The sequence below is a fragment of the Ursus americanus genome, chromosome 9 (assembly GCF_024610735.1).
Source record: "Ursus americanus isolate L20-20 chromosome 9, mUrsAme1.1.p, whole genome shotgun sequence".
NCBI classification, from domain to species: Eukaryota; Metazoa; Chordata; class Mammalia; order Carnivora; family Ursidae; genus Ursus; species Ursus americanus.
The window spans coordinates 32,217,889-32,235,441 of NC_142135.1; the positions used below are offsets into that span (position 1 = coordinate 32,217,889).

At 47.8% G+C, this 17,553-nt stretch overlaps 1 protein-coding gene across 3 annotated transcripts in view; it reads left to right on the top strand.

Moving 5' to 3' along the window:
* DPYS (dihydropyrimidinase) overlaps positions 1–5,746 on the top strand; it is a 78,244-nt gene extending 72,498 nt beyond the window's left edge. The window contains exons 9-10 of one of the 3 annotated variants that reach the window (XM_045805816.2): positions 3,730–3,860; positions 5,122–5,746. In XM_045805816.2, the coding sequence (XP_045661772.2) occupies positions 3,730–3,846 (117 nt within the window). In that variant the 3' untranslated portion in view covers positions 3,847–3,860; positions 5,122–5,746. The remainder of the gene's footprint in view (positions 1–3,729; positions 3,861–5,121) is intronic. The other 2 variants (XM_045805818.2, XM_045805817.2) reach the window with 2 other exon arrangements.
* Positions 5,747–17,553: the final 11,807 nt, after the last annotated feature.

The following is a 17,553-nucleotide window of genomic DNA, read 5'->3' on the forward strand; positions in this document are numbered from 1 at the left end:
TGGGAATCGTGGCATGTAGATTTGAAACCATACTTCTGAGGCTCCCAAGGAGACTGTAGGCAGAAAAGAAAGGGGGCTTGAGATAGAGCTCGGGGGCTGCCAACCTCCAGAGGCTGAGGAGCGGAGGAGCCAGCAAAGGAGCCTGAGGAAGCTGACCAGTGAGGTAGGAGGACAGCCAGGAGAACGTGGAGAAGAGCAGGCAAGTGGGAAAGAGCCCTGCTCTCTTTGTTCAACCCAGGCAAGCGGGAAAGAGCCCTGCTTCTTTGTCCTGCTCTTCATAAATGTCCTCTAAGAATTAGGTATGGGCTTAGCTGGGACACTCAGGATGGAGTCCATGTTAATCATTGTCCCCATCTGGGATACTAGGGAACGAAGTCCACTTTATTTTGGACCCAACCACTTCGGATAGCCCATGAGCATGACACATTGGTCTTCCCAGATGCTGGGAGCCCTGTCAGGGCTGAGCACTTCACACTTCAGATGGGGATTTGTCATTGTCACTGGAGACAAGTCACAAAAGTTGTAGGTCATGTCTACTCAGAAAATGAACATGCCACTGAGCTTCTGAATAAGGCAGTGATGGCTTCAGAGTTTGCCGAACGTGTACCGTCACCTTTCCGTTTTGTCCCAGTGAACATCTACTGAGGTTCTGAAATACACATCGAGTGCAATGCCAGGGGCAGGACACAGTACAAAGATGAACACGATGTGGGTCTAGCTTTACAGGGTTTATGTAACCCACCTCTAAGGATAAGAAGATGTTAAAAGGTGAAAAGTACTGGGAGGCTTGGGACCGGAGCTTAAATTGTCTTTGATTCCTATCCAGTCATCTCTCAAAGGGGAAGGCTGTGAATGTGGCGCAGCAAAGCCTCCCCAGAGAGGGTTGGTTTGTTTTGGAGGCGACGGTGTGGGCAGGGGTGGTTAACGTCCCACGGCCATTCTGGCGGGAAATCGTGCCCTGCCTACCCAGAGCCTCAGAGGCAGATCAAGAGTGGGATCGTGTGCAGATCCGACCTGGCCCGTCAGGCCAGAGACACATGGTGGCCACTGTGACCAGAGTGACCAGCCGGGCTCCGAGTGCAGTGACAGAGCAGCCAGAAAGTGGTTCCTAGACAACCAGGTGAGCAGAGACCTGCCCACGGAAGGCAGCCGGCCAGGGGTAGTGCAGCCCCTAGAACTGATAAATGGTGAAGCACAACAAAGGAGTGTGAGGGAAACGGAGTCAGCCTGGGCTAGGACAACCCACGCAAAGAGGAGACAAAGCTCAGCTGGGGATCTTCCCATCACGCCCTTGGTGGAAATTGATCAACTGTGTACTGAGTATTTGTTATGGAAAAACAGCACCAGTACCCCAGCCCTGAATCTGCTGGAAGAGAGGGGCAAGTAAGCAGGTGATCACAGAAAACTGGTTAGCAGGATAGAGAACATGTCCCGGAGGGCTAAAGCTTCCTGGACTGATGATTGTCTGGCCTGAGTCGTAGAAGAGAAATCTGAGATATTTAGGCCAAAAGGAGGGCGGTAATGCCAGCATGGGCAAGGACCTAGCCCTGGCAGGAGGACCTGGGAAGGACACTGGTCACCTGGTTTGAGTCACGTGCTACCCCCTAGCCTGCAGCTGGAGTCGGGGAAGGATCCTCCAAGGGACCGAGCCCCTTGAAGAACAGCCCACCCCCGACTGAGGAAGGCGGCGCCCGGGGAAGACGGCCCCGCCGACATCACCGTGTTCACCACCGCCTCCCACCAAGGAGTCCGGGAGAGACGGAAAAGTAATAGCTGAAAACCACAAGCCGTGAAAGTTCGAAGGAACTGTTGGATGAAGAGGGAGACAGAGTGGGGCTGATGAGGGATGCAGCTTGGCAGGTGACACAAAGATCTACCCATTTATGTCACTAGTGGTTGATCTGAAATACACCGCAGGTTTGGCTGAGTGCCAAAGCTGAAAGGGCGAGAGAAAAGACCCTTCAGATTGTAGGCGACACATGGAAATGAATCCTGGCTTTCTTAGCCGGTTCTGATGATGCCCGTTAATTATGTTTAGTTCCTTTTACAGCCTCAGACGTGTCCCAATTTGGATCAATTATACAGTCACCCTAGGCTTAAGTGAGAGATCATACGGTCTGGCTTGGAAAGGAAACCAAGGAAGGAAAAAACACGAAGACCTCCCTGAAGGGGAGGATGTGGTCAGAGAGGGGTCTTAAGTGGATTTACAGTTTCAGGTGTGGTTGGCTCCAGATAGCCACAAGGTCCAGGGACTGGGTGACAGAAATAGGAAGCCGGTCCTCCGTTTCCTGGTGTGGATGTTCCTCAAGATGACAAAAGTGTCCAGCGTGAAGAAAAGGACAGAGTCGATAGTGAGCCAAAATGGAAGTCCAGCAAAGCATCTAACCAGACACAAAACGTGGACGGAGACCCGGGCTGCTGAGCGGAGGGCAGGGCTCCTCCCAGGCGCTAAGGGCTCAGCGTGCGCCCGTGCTATACGTCAAATCTCAGAGCGGAAGGGACAGTCTCTGCATGGTTTTTTTGTTTTGTCCTCTGTGCCTGGCAAAATATCTGGAATGGTCTGCGTTCAATAAATATTGAATGAAGGAAGGAAATGCTTTGTATCTGGGAGATGGCTTTCATTCCCTCTGTTTCCTAGACGGGTGAGTAGACTCGGGGGGCATCTGTTAGCTCGCCAGCTTCCTACAACGAGTGGACGGCAAAGCTAGAGAGTCGTGTGCCCAAACCCCCATCGTTGATCACTACAATATATTCCCTTCGGTGGACAAAATAAGACAAACGTTATTTGTGTGTGTGTGTGTGTGTGTGTGTGTGTGTGTGTGTGCGTGTGTCCATATTTATGTGTACACACGTATTTATTAAGAGCTTATTCTATGCTAGGCATTATTCTGAATGGTTCACCCTTCTGTAATCCTCTCACAAACACCCCATAAAGTAGGTGCTGTTCCGACTCCCAGTGTAAATCGAGGCAACTGAAACACAGCGATAAGTAACTGGCCCAAACAGTCTGATGTCAGAGCCCAGACCCTTAATCATTGTGTCTTGCTGCCTCTTGACTTGTCAGTGAATTTGTACCCATGTTTACAAACAGTATGCTTTAGTTACTTCTTGTGAATTCCTTTGTTTATAAAGTCCAGATTTCTAAACTCTGAGCAAGCCCTGAATTCACTCAAGCCAAATCCAGCTGGGAAGGTGGGGCGGTCAGGTCTGCCGCTCAGTTGGCCACCCAAGAGGGGTAGTTAGAGGTGCGAGAGTGTATGGACGGCCGATGACACACAGGAGCAGGGGAGAAAATGAGAAAACCCACACATAGATTGCTAGAATCTGAAAAAAATGCTTTGAGTCTTAGGAGAGGTACAACAAAGAAGTCTAGGAATATAGACATCTCGGACTGAAACTAGAGGGGAAGGTAGCAGGTCGGGAGGACCGCGAGGTGGTAATAGAACAAGAAGGGCGTGAGGACGTGGCAGAGGCTCCCGTGTAAGTTTCAGCGAAAAGAAGTCACTAGAGACGCTCCCTGAGCCTTTGTCAGACACAGCCAAGAGTGGGGCACAGCACAGGTCCCCGAGGTGGCCAGGAATTTCTGTGAGACGTCAAGGGGCGGAGGCACGTGATATGTAAATTTGCAAGATTCATTTTTGCTGTCACACTTCATCAAGGGAGCTGTATTACGCTTTGAATTCTGAAAGTCAATAAACCACAAGAGAAAAATGAACTGTTCTGTTTCAGACTTGCACACCTACTCCCGTGAAGCGTGAGCCCTACAGGGGAGAAGTCGACACACTGAAATCTAGAGAGACAAAAGAAGACTCCGCAGCGGGGATCAGGAAACAGGCCCACCCCTGAGCTGGGTGCTGTGGGTAAGAGACGGTGGGCAAAGATGGTATTTCTGCATGACAACATATGCAAATAACATCTCTGTCTTCATAAGCATTTGGAGAGTCCAAGGCCAAGGTCAAAAGCTTCAAAGTGACATACATCTCTAGGACAGGTTAGCTAAGGGAGGACTGATAAAAGACCACTGGACGCAGAACACTGAGATGAGCCTCCAGATTGAAGAAGGCCTTGGTCTAGTTAGAGATTTATTCTCTGAGATGTTAGGAAACATTCAGCAAAGCCTTGAAGTATCAAATATGAGCAAGAGGCAAGTAGGCCAGTAGCATACAGAGGGACCTGTTAGTGTGGAAATTTGACATGTCTAAAAACAGATTATAATATCGTGGTCAAAATTTATAAACTATTCAATTAGGGCTTTATCTGAGAAAATAAATCTTCATATTGTAAATGCAACTACATTCTAGAACTTAGAATGAATGAAAAATGAATCAAATGTGGCTTTGGGGAGTATAATTTTTCAGGAAAATTATTTGATAGTACTTGATGTACTTTATTGCACACTTAATTTTTGGAATAATATTGTAGATACGGTCATTTTGAAAAAATATTTCAGTACTTCCTCAGTTTTGTCTTTTGACATCCAGATCTTTCTTTTGTTCAAGCATCTATTATCATCATTCTTATCAATTTCCTCCCTCCCTTCCTTCTTCGCTTCCTTCCTCCCTCCCCCCACCCCCCTTCCTTCCTTCCTTCCTTCCTTCCTTCCTTCCTTCCTTCCTTCCTTCCTTCCTTCCTTCCTTTTTTTTCCAGTTATTTTCTGGTCCTGCACTGTCAGATGTCTATTTGGGAGTGGCTTTGCCAACACCACTGAATTCATGAAATCTACATGTTTTGCCAGTTTTGCAATTTCACTAAACTCTAAATTCTTAAAATTTCATGATGTTTTCACATGTCTCAACACATAACAATCTGCAAAAGGCTTACACAAAGAGTCAACATAATGAACAGGGGTAGATGTTTGTGTTAATTAGGGACACTGCCAAAGGGCTAGTTTTATCCATACCCACTTAGGAGTTTTATCCATACCCACATTTTCACATTAGGAAAACCGATGCTCCCCTAAACCCCGTGACTTGAATAATGAGGTGCTGTGACTGTGCTATGTTCTCTTTATTACGGAATGTTGTCTTTAACAATGCTGTACAGCCAAAAGTTTCAAGTGTTCTTTTGTTTTTGTTTTTGTTTTGTTTTGTTGTTTGTTTTGTCATTTCCTTACTATTGGAGTTATTTTTCCAACCCAGGAAGATCGTGTTAACAATTCAGAGGAAGATCAGCAAGAGGAAGACATTCTATTGAACGCTGCACCACGCTATTAACAGAATTTATAGGGGCAGGATTCGTGTTTTCTTTGATTATAGCATTTCTTGGGGGTTCGGCTTGAGTTCTGCATCTCTTTGTGAGGGAGAATGTTACACTGAGTTCCTTTTATTCTGTTCAAAGGTAAAATCAGAGAAAAGGATTCTGCTGTTCCCATCACCGTTGTTAAGCGTTGTCAGCCCATGGAGAAGCAGGCCTTATTTCAACTCCCCAAGATCCTTTTGTTAAAAAATAATCGCTCCAGGCCTCTTTGATTTCCTTTCAGAAGCAATTGCTGCCTTTCTTACTGTGACTTTGTTGCTGTGTAAGATTGAAGATAGAAATGAATATTATTGTGATGGGAAGTCGATGGGAAAATTCATTGATGATACTTTAAAATGCCATCTTCGCTTGTACTGGATTTCTTACTTTGAAATTTTAAAAATCACTTTCTTGTTTTAGGGTTTTTTTAATGGCTACATTTGTTTAAAAATAGCGAACTCTGTGGTTTTACATCCTATTATAATTAATAAACATTTAGATCTTCATTTTATATCCTGTTTTCTGGGTTATCTGTATCTTCTTCTAATTTGTAGGGTTGGGACTCTGGGAGGTTGGTTTTGATTCAAAAGCATGATTTCCTATGTGACATCTGGTTCAGCAACTTCTGGAAAGCGGGTCCCTGAGCAAACTTCATGTAATTAAACTGGATACTCAACCTTAGATTAAGTCCAAGGCAAGTTATCCAAATACACAGATGAGTACAGGATTTGGGGGAATTAAAAAGAATCATCATGGCTGAAAGATGCTACAGCGATACCTTCCTTCCCTGTGCTTCCGGGTCTGGCCTGTGATCCTTCTGTGTATGCAGAGAAGCATGTCTTCTCCTAGGCAACTAGGTCAAGAGGAATTTTCCAAACATGGAGTAAAATCAAGGCAATTGTACTCTCAGCTACATCTGCCCCTGACTTACTCACTGAGATCAGGAGTGCACCTGCACCTTTGACAAAAGGTGATAGGAATCCACTTTGCTCAATTATAATTTTTTCTGAACACACAGGAAAAAGGACAGTGAACTATACTTAGAGAAGACTCACAGGTCTTTTTTGTCAGGTAAGAGATACCTTAAAATATTTTATTAGTATTCTCCCCTGCTTTGGTTGACAATAGAAACTCCACAATAAAATGTCTGAAACCTCTGAAAAGAAATCATTGAACTGCTTTCTTACCGAAAAGGCAGTTTCCGCTCATTCTCCCATATTCGGCTTAAATATCAGCCCTTCTCGGAGGCTTTCCCGGATCCAACATGGGAGGTCATGTTAGGTCATGTTCCTCTTTACCAGGGCCCGGCCTACACCCCATCACAGCACCCCATTTTTGCGCTATAATCATTGCTTTATGCGTCGGTCTCCTCCAGGATACTGAATGCTCATTCAGGGCAGGGCCTATCTGGGTCACTGTCATTTTCCCAGCATCTAGCAGAGTGCCTGGGAATTGGTGGGCATTCAATGCATATTTATTAATCTTTAAAGAAAGGAGGAAGTGAAAGCGTTCCTGCTAAATTTCTAAATTGGTAGGGATGAAGTGAGTGAGAACTCTGAACAAAATAGGGACAAAATTGGTAGAGTATGTGAGGGTAAGTTTGCTTTAAATGCAGAGCGAGGATTCACTATCTGATAGAGTCATTCTGGAGAATGAAATAGCGATAGGATTCTGTGTCAACAAAGTCATTTGAAACGAATGTGGGGATCCCTTTGTTGCTGGGATTAGGCTTGCCATGAATATTTTTGTAGAAACCTAACTCTAAAGAACAATATAAAGCCATAGGAAACCAGGATTCAAGCTATCAATATTTAATACCATGTTTCTCAGGATTGCGTCTGGTATACAAAGTGAGATCCCCCATCACTAAACGATTGCATTTTCAAGGTCTGTGCAAAGAACAGATGGGATGAGTAGCATTCCCTCGTATCCACCTTCCGTCGCTTGCTTCCTTCAGTGGGCAGCATGATGTACTGGGAAGCAACAAAAGTGTGGGCTCTACACTTCTATTTACTAACTGTGAGGTCTTTAGTAATTTCTAAATTAAAATATGAGTTGATTAAAACATACAAAAAGCCCCAAAATGAACATAACCACACCTATATATCTATCATCCTGTGTAAGAAATACATCACCAACACAGTTGAAGTGCCCTGTATCCCTTTCCATTTCCAGTCCCCTTCCTCCCCCACTGGAACCAGAGTTCTGAGTCTGGTGTTTTATTCCATCTTTTATACCCTTGCTACACATGCGCAGATCTCTAAGCATTGTGTTGTACGTGGCGAAATCTTACAGAAACATCATATAGTATGCACTGGGGGGTTCCTCGGTTTTAGTGCATATAGTTTTGATTCCTGTGTGGTTTTTTGTTTTTGTTTTTGTAGTCAAGGTGTTTAGGAGTTATTGTTTTGATCAGTCTCTCATTCCATGTTATTGCCACATAACATTCCACTGTGTAGACACACCACAATCTGTTGACCCATTTTCCTGTTGATGGCATTTAGGTTGTTTCCATGGTCTTGCTCTATTACACACGATGCTGCTCTAAGCATTTTTGTACAGGTTTCGTGGGACGCAGCGACAGCTCCTCCAGGGGACATGCAGGCAGTGCAGAAGAGTGGGGCTGTTGGGTCCTAACGTGTGCACATTCTCCCCTTACTTAGATTCCGGCAAATTCTCTAAGTGGAAAGTTACGCTGATGAGGCTCCCTTTCACTGTGCAGTTTCATTGATCTAACTAAGCCTCAGTATCTTCATTTATAAGATGAGACTGGTAGTAGTATTAGCCCAACACCCGAAGCTGCTGGGAGGGTTAGGAAAGCCCATCCTGTATGGTCCGCACAAGCTAGCTGGGATTACTGTGCCATGTGATGAAATACTAAGAGACATGCCACCCAGAGATGGCCCAAGTCTTGACCCTGCTCTCTCCTTGGGGAAGGGAGCTCCCCAGGCTTGGTGGTGCCGGCCGCCCTTCCGCGGCCGCAGGAGCGTGGAAGCCTAGACTCGAAGGCGGAGTGAGAGCGGGCGCGGGTGAGAACACAGCACGGGTCTGCAGAGGGCTCGGAGGTCGGAGGTCGGTGGGCATGGGGGCTCCCAGCAGGTGGCCCATGAGCCCTGGGAACAGGGACACAAGCTGAAACACGGGGACGGGGGAGATGGGCTCTCAAGCGCCACCTGCAGGTCCAGCCGGCCCCGCTGTCAGCTCCCGCAGCCACAGCTCTCCCCTCCTCTCCCAACGTCTTCTCTGCGCTCCGCCAGCGACTGGACCCGGGGTGGCATCCTGCCAGGGAAGGATCGTGGGCCCGTCGCGGGCCTTAAAGTCACAAAAGCTGGATTTGTACCACTTGACTGAGACCCTTGACCTTCCTGAGCCTCACTTTCTCTGTTGGTAAGGTGGGAATAATTAGTATCTCCTTTGCAGGGGTTAGTTGAGGATATGAACTGAGAGGATATGTGTAAAGCCTCTGGCTCTCAGCCCCTGTGGGTCAGATTCGCCCTCTGCCCCTCCCCCACACCAAGTTCTACTCTGCTCCTTTCCCAGCTGCCTGTTCCTGAGCCCCCTGAAGGCCCAAACAGAGTAATTAGATTTCTTTTTGTCAAACCCACTCTCTCCCTTTCCTTCTTTTTTGCATAATATCTGTAGACAAGTTTAAAAATTAAAAAAAGCAGGGGCGCCTGGGTGGTGCAGTGGTTAAGCGTCCGCCTCCGGCCCAGGGGTGGTCCCGGTGTTCTGGGATTGAGCCTCGCAACAGGCTCTTCGGCTGGAAGCCTGCTTCTTCCTCTCCCACTCCCCCTGCTTGTGTTCCCGCTCTCGCTGGTGATCTCTTTCTCTGTCAAACAAATAAACAAAATCTTTAAAAAAATTTTTAAAAAAGCAATGGATCTATCATTTATTAAACACCTACTGTTTATAGAACCCTAAACAAACCCCCTCCGCGTGGGCTGCCGCTGTTCCTCAAATGTGCAGTGAGTGGCACAGTGAGGTGCTCCGTGAGTTCATCTTGAGAATAAAAGTAGGAAACGATGGTGATGGCGAAGGAGGAGGACAGAAATAGTTCACGAATGAAAATTTGCACTACAGCAAATTATGATTTGTGTTCAGGGGTCAGAGCTGAGTCTCTAGCCTGCCGGGGGAGTTTCTAAAAATATAAATCGCCAATTTTCACATATACTTGCCTATGTTTTATTTCAGCCTGCATAAAAATCTAATATGATGAAATAATTATGTTACATTTATTGTGCAAAATATTGTGCAACTGCAAATTGTAATTGTAAGCTCCTTGAGGATAGGGACAATTTCTTAACAGCTCGTGCCGGGGACAACACCAGCACAATGATTTACACAGGGTAGACCTTTGCGATGGGCTTGGTGAGTGGAAATTAATGTAACAGAGCTCAGGGGATTTAGAGGAAAATGTCTAAATTTGGAAAGGCTTTCTGAAGAACAAGGATTTTAAATCCCGTGTTTTGAAGGCACTCATGTCTGCCAGACAGAGAGAAGCACGTTTTAGAAAGGGGAGCAGGACAACTAAAGCCCAGGTGAGTGCAAAGGCAGCCCAGCCGTGGAGGTACCCCTGGGGCTGGCCCTTGAGGCTCCGCCTGGACCGAGGGTTAGAGAACAAGCTGCTGGAGTAGGGAAGCATCAACAGCGCTTTTTAAAGACTGCTTTTCGCCTGAAAATAGGATGTAGTCTCCACAAGAATACAGGACCTCTGGCTTTTTCTGTAATGAAACCTATAAATGTGCTCAGGAGATTCTGAACATAACTCTTATTAGGCCCCTGTTAGGTGTCTGGCCCAGTGCTGAGCTCTGTACAGACCCTGCCATCTCGTCCTCTCTGCCGTCCTATGAAGGAGATGCTATTATTATCATCCTGATTGGACAGATGAGACAACAAAGCCTCAGAGAAGTTAAATAATTACCCAAAGGCATTCAGCTGGTCAGTGGGCGACCCAGGAGGTGAATCCCAGCCCATTTGACTCCACTTGACCATGAGAGTATATTTCTTAGTCAAGATTTTAAAAAGAACTCACTCCTGGATGACGTACAGTGGCCTGAACCTCATTAAAGCCAGAAAAAATCATGGCGGCTAACAATCATCAAGAGGCTGCTTAGTAAAGCCCGACATACTTTACAAGTATTAGCTCACACCATCCTCTGACATCACTCTGAGAAGGGGACTGTGGTTGCCCCCATTTTATATGTGGTGAGACTGAGGTACATTAATTATAATTTCTCAGACCCTAGATATTGTCACAGGATGACCTGGAAGGGGGTTTCCAAGGTGCATTAAGTCTTCTGGGTAAACAGTTTCCGAATCACCGAAGACAGTGCTGGGGTAAGGCGTAGGCACTTAGCACTAGACTGAGCCCAAAGTAAGTCCTCAGTCAGCGTCAGCTACTGTTATTTCTTTGAACTTAACTGCTTTTTTGTTCTACATTGAGGTAGAATGAAGCCATCCAATGCCATTTGAGGAGCTTACAGTCTCCTCTGAGTCACACTTCATGGCCACTGTTGCCCAACAGCTCAGTCACACAATCAAAACTGAAAGACAAAACAAACCCTTGGACCAAAGAAATTCCACGGTGACTGATGGACTAGTAGCCTCCTATTTACTTCCATCGGCTCTCTGACTGAGAAGTGATTACGTTATTAGCCACTGAGGGGCCGGGAAGCACATCCTCTGGCTTCAGTAATGTATGAAACCACTTGAGAAATAAACCTTGCTGTTTTCGAACTTTCTCATGAGCCAACTAAACATATGTCTTTCAGTCTCATAAAATTTATTATTTGAGTTAATTATTGGGGAACTGAGATGTCAACAATACACAAAATACATTTCTACAATTAATTCTTCCAAAGTCACAAATGTTTTTAAAGTTTATTTTCACAAAAACCAAACTTAAACTCTGGGTGTTTATGTCTCAAAACTTGCATTAGAATAGAAAGAGAGAGGGGTGCCTGGGTGGCTCAGTCAGTTAAGTGGCTGCCTTTGGCTCAGGTCATGATCCCGGGGTCCTGGGATGGAGCCCCTTGCTTGGGGCTCCCTGCTCAGCGGGGAGCCTGCTTCTCCCTCTCCCTATGCCTCTTGCCCTCTCTCTCTCACTCTCTTCTCAAATAAATGAATAAATAAAATCTTTAAAAATTCAATTCAATTCAATTTTTAAAAAAAGAATAAAAAGAGAGAGAGCTGTTTGCTGGAAGAAATCTTTGGTACATTCAAACACAGATCAGACTTAAACTTCACTAGGACAGGAAATGAAAGCATCATAGAGATTTAAAGCCAGAAAGATCTTCTCGCCCCACATAAGAGAGAGCCCCACAGGCTAAATTGCCCTAGGTGCCCCTCCTGGCTCTTGCCCTTGGGCAACTAATATTTATTGAGTATTCCTCATGTACCAGGTACTGGCACCAGAGGTCAAATTGTGAGCAAAAGCACATATGGCCCCTGCCCTCTCGAGAAAAACAGACATGGATCAAATAATCACAAACCAGCCTAAATCTGTAACTGTTCCAAGTACTACAAAGAAGAGGGACACAGTGAAACGAGAACCTGCGGGAAAAGATTTGATGATGTGGAGAATGGCCAGGGAGGGCTTCCCAGAGAGGGTGACGGATGAGCTGAGACCTGAAGGAGGAGACAGCCAGGCAAAGCGGGGCGGGAACGTCGTCCTGCAGAGAACCATGTGCGGCTGGGGGTGGGGAGGGCAAGGACCCGCAAGGAGCAGTGAGGGAACAAAGGCTGGGCTATCTGGTGGGAGAGAGGGACAGAAAGAGACAGAGTGACAGAGAGAGAGACAGACACAGAGGGAGAGAGCACCGGAGAGGGAGGCAGGAGCCAGGAGCCAGGACGGTTTTTGGTCATCCTACCAGCAGCGGGAGCCTTTGAAGGGTCTTCAGCAGAAATGCGACCACAGATCTGAGCGGCGGGGGGGGGGCTGGGGTCCTGCTGGGTTACACTGGAGACACCGGTGAGCTCGCCAAGGGGAAAGACCGAAGAGGCTGCTGAGCATAGGTGAAAACAGGGTCCACAATGTCAATTTGCAGAGCCTGTCCGAACAGACGAGTTTCCGTTTCCCTACCTTTATTTTTTTTTATTTTTAAGATTTTATTTATTTATTTGACAGAGACAGAGACAGCCAGCGAGAGAGGGAACACTAGCAGGGGAGTGGGAGAGGAAGAAGCAGGCTCCCAGCAGAGAAGCCTGATGTGGGGCTCGATCCCATAACGCCGGGATCACGCCCTGAGCCGAAGGCAGACACTTAACGACTGAGCCACCCAGGCGCCCCCCCCCCCCCCCCGTTTCCCTACCTTTAAATTGGAATCGTCACAGTGTCCACCTCGGGACGAAAAGAGAGAATGTAAAGAAATCACTTAGCACGGTGGCCGCACCCGGAAGGTAGTCAGTGGAAGTCACTCTAGTCATGACTGTTTTCTAGAACTTACTTCCTGGAGTCTCTAGCCCGTCGGTGGGTCACCTGAGAGTAAGGGGCCCCACAGGAATTACGAGATTCCTGAGATTCAACAGCTCCACTGGCTGACTCTAAACTCACTGCAATAACGCCATGTCGACGCCAATTCTCTGCCATAGAAGCCCCAGTTTCCAAACAGTAGCATCCGACCCTACAGATACGACCCATGTAAAGAGACCTCAAATCTGCAATTTCTCAAGATAATCCAAAGTACTGGGCCCCCAATTATGCCTCAGTTTTGTGATCTGGAAATACAAGTATTAAGACTCCTGACATCCAAGCAATGATGTGAGGAGGAAGTGAGAGCATTTCCTCACATCTTTTCTGAAGTGAGGTGGGCACAGAGAACTAAATACATTTTCCTGCGTGACGTGGTGGGTGTGCAGCTCCGGCATCGCGTCTGACGTGTAGAAGCCTCTGGGCCCTTCCCTGGGGTGTAACTGCTCCCTCCTATACTTAGTGCATCACTCACTCGTCTCCTCAGAGGCAAACGGTCGCTTTTACTTTGTGCCAGGCAATGTGCTAGACTCCAGGCATATGCACTCACCCCTTTAGAATGAGCTGGGCTCGTAGGGTGCGGGCATAAAGTAACTGCATTCTTCTCCTGTGGCCTGAATTCATTCTCTCCTCTCCCTCGGGGGACATTCTGGGCTGATCCATAGCTCTGATGATTCCGCTTAGATACATACCAAGCGAACCGGAGTCTTGTTTCGGCTTTAGAAAATCACTTCCAGGGGCGCCTGGGTGGCACAGCGGTTAAGCGTCTGCCTTCCGCTCAGGGCGTGATCCCGGCGTTCTGGGGTCGAGCCTCACATCACGCTCCTCTGCTATGAGCCTGCTTCTTCCTCTCCCACTCCCCCTGCTTTTGTTCCCTCTCTCACTGACTATCTCTCTGTCGAATAAATAAATAAAATCTAAAAAAAAAAAAAAGAAAGAAAATTGCTTCCAGCCTAATGGTCACAAAACTGCAGTCCAGTCAAGGATAATCACTGAACTTCTGAAGCTGGTGAATCAGGGGAATCTTCTCACCAACCATGCCCGTTTTTTTCTCTCATCTGTGCCCCCCTTCTCCCCACTCACCTGGCGCAGTTTGTGACCGTCCCCTCAGCCACACGGTGGCACTGGGCAAGTCACTGTGTCATCAACGCTAAAATGCGGAAAGGATTTTGTCTCCCTCACTGGATTGTCTGGGGGCTTAATGAAAATATTTCAGGGTCTAACACATGATTAAACATGCAGTAAATACAGCAAGTACTATTATTAGTGCCTTCCCTTTTGCCTATAAGTAGGCTTAAGTTTCTCCTACCCTAAAGAGATTTCTTGACCCTTTCCTTCCCAGCCCAGTTTGGAAGAAGAGCCCCTATATACCTGTCAGTTCACTCCTCAAATCTTGCATTCTTGGATCCACCCACAACAACTCCAGTCATGTCCCGTGACAGCCCACTCACCCTCTCTATTAGTCGACACAAATATTCTCTTGTTGAAACTTACATTTCCTTTGACTTTGATGACATTGTACTGATTAATTCCCTAATTAATTTAAGAACAAGGAGCCTTAAGCTACTTGCTAAGGTTCCCTTTGTTAAACCTCACCAGAGAGGAGCTCAGGCAGGGCTTTTACTCAAGCAGGGAAAATGAGAAACAGAGAATGGAGAAGAAATCATCGCCACGCTCAGCAGTGACCGGAAGGACCAGCCTCCAGCACGTGGTCTGAAGCTCTACTCTGTGGCTTGAGCTAGAGGAGAGAATGCACTTAGTCCGCTTGCTGCAGAAAGCTTTGGTGTTTTTTGGTGACATGTACCAGGCACTGGACTAGGTGCCAGGACATAACGATGATGACCCTGAGCCTAGACAGGCAGGCAAATCCACGGCTCAGTACAGTGTGGGAAGGACTGAGACAGCGGCAGGGCGCTGTAAGAGCAAAGAATGAGGATGGCCATCAAAGATGCCCCTGCAACTCCTGCAGCCCCTTCTCAATCTTCTCTACCTTCTGTGCCGGCCTCTCTTCCTCTGTCCTCCCTCCTGAAGCCTCCTCCAGACGTTGCACGCCTTGTGCCATATTACAGTTATATTCAGCCCACACCCGGTAAGAACCAAGAGCCAGATCCTTGGCTTCCCTTTTACCCCTCATCATAAGCAGCACCTCCGTGGGCAAATTCATCGCTGTTCCCAAGTGTCTAACACGGTACCTGGCACCTAGTAGGACAGAAAAAGCTTGTTGAACAAACATATGTTAACAATTAATCATAATGAAACAGAATTGGTGTAATTAACAGTATTTTGAGACTTTTTTTTTTTTTAAGATTTTATTTATTTATTTGACAGAGATAGAGACAGCCAGCGAGAGAGGGAACACAAGCAGGGGGAGTGGGAGAGGAAGAAACAGGCTCATAGCGGAGGAGCCTGACGTGGGGCTCGATCCCATAATGCCGGGATCACGCCCTGAGCCGAAGGCAGACGCTTAACCGCTGTGCCACCCAGGCGCCCCTAAACGTTTTTGAGACTTCTTGAGGATAGAATCCACCCTTCCTTCTCTGAGACTGAGGATCCTTTTGCTTCTTGTTATGTTTGGGGGGTGGGAAAGACAGTATGTGTGTGTGGTGGGGGGAGGACTGGGGGCCATACATCGATTGGAAGTGCCCCCTGTGGCTATGTCATTCCAAGCCCCTTGGCAATTCTTGACTTGTCTACTCTCTGAGTTTCTAAGGCATACAGTATACAATTTTGACAACCCTCAGCCGTGAACATTCTGGAAGAGTTCGGAGTTCTATTATCCCACAGCACTGTCACCATCAGAGTCCTTGCCTTGAGAGAGCCTCTGAAAGGTCTGAGTTTGAGCAAACAAAATCATCAGTTACACACTCCTGTGACTGCCCCACCATGTGCCTCGCAGGAGTGTGTAACTGGCTATGTTGTTTGCTCAAGCTCACCCTTTCAGAAGACAGCTTAATGGGTCTGGGGTTTCTTTGGGGGATGATAAAAAATGTTCTGAAATGACAAAGTTGTATGAATGTACAAAAAGCCACTGAATTATACACTTTAAAATGGTTACAATGGTCAATGTATTTTACCACAATAAAACACTAAAAAAAAAAATAGGCACACATAACCATTTTAAAATAAATTGATTAATGTACGTGAGCGACTTCGGAGTTTTGGTGGTTGGAAAGCTGGGAGGAAAGACGAAAAGGGGAGTGGAAGAGCAGGTGTCCTAATGCCAATGACATACTTTAAGGGGCTCAGCTACAACACCCTGAGCCGTCTCCCTGGGTAAAAAGCCAAATCCTTCCAGATGAGTGAGACAATGACATGATCAGATTAGGGCTCAGCAACAGTCACTGGGCAAACACTATTGAAACCAGAGCCGGTTATGTTAACAGTTTTGTCATGCCAGAGTCGTAAGGAGCACTCTTCCCGATAAATTCATCTGTTAATTCAACAGGCACTCTGGATCCCCTCTCTGTGCCAGGCCCTGTGTGCTCCTTGCTCCATCCGCCCTCTCCCTTGTGTGCTCCTTGCTCCATCCGCCCTCTCCATGGGTCTACACTCCGCCCACTCCCCAGGCTGAAAGCATGTGGGCTGGAAGCTCCACGTGACTTTGCTCATGGTCATGAGACATGACCACAGGGTTGGGTTTGTTCTGAACAGGCTTCTGAAATCAGTGTCCAAGGGCGTGTGGTCTTAGCACTCTTCTGCCCCCTTTTAGCTATGTGGCTTGGGGCAAATCACTCAGCCTCTCTGAGCTTCCGTTTCAACGGACGACAGCATTCATCCGGTCTCTGTCAGAGGCTCTCGGTGAGGCACACGCGAGAGAAAATCTGAAATCATTGAAACCTATCAGACGCCCGGTCAGAGCGCGTTTTCAAGAGTAGGTGAAGGGCCCAGGTTTGGGGGTCAGACCACCAGCGTTCACCAGCGGGAAGATTATGGGTCTGAGCCTCAGTTTCCTCCTAGGTAATGGAGGCCGCAGCACCGTCGGGAGCTGGCTGGGAGGTTCAGAGGAGTCGGTGCACACCCTGCAGCCGGCGCGGAGCCGGAAGGGAGGGAGCCATGGGTAAAGGAGGGCGACTGCACATTCTCCCCGCAGCGCCGTTTCCCTGAGTCACGCAGGGGCTGCAGCGAAGCCCGCCGGACCGCGCCGCCTCCCACGCCGCCCGCCCGCGCCTGTCCCGGTGGGGGTGGGGGTGGGAGAAGCGGCTGCGGGAGCGCGGGCCGCGGGGCGGGGCGACGCCCAGCTCTCCCGCAGCTCCCGGCGCCCTGCGCCCCGAGCCCGAGTTTTCCAGACTCCGCGCTGCAGGCGGCCGGCTTGGGACTCATTTCCTCTCCGACGCCGCGGCTCCCGCACCCCCCGGCCAGTTCTGCGTGCTTTTCTTAAGTGGTTTACAATACCCCGAGTTGCTTTACACCTTATGGCCAATCTCGCCGTAAGTAATTCAATTGTCTTGGGAATTCTAGTAACAAGAAGGCTTGCTGGCTTTCTACAAGAACACGCTGCTCCCCGCCCCCGCCCCCATACACACCCCAGTCAATAGTTCCGGCTTCGCACAGGTGTGCTGAGAGGCAGAGAGCTGTACCGCACATGAGGGAGATGTCGAGGCAGCCCTGGGGGAGCTCGTGATAAAACTGTTGCTGGGAGAGGAGTCTGAGCATTATGGGGCTCCCGGGAGCGGCACGGATGCCTGCACGCACGCTGGCGTTTCAAGAGTTCCCGAGAAAAGGGTTGTCTTGTAGGGTTTGGTTTGGTTTGGGCTTTTTCCTTTCTTGTAGGCAACAAAGGGAAAATGGAGCTTCCTGGATCTTAGTTGTAGGATCCTAGAATCTACAATTATGCCACCAAATCTAAAGGG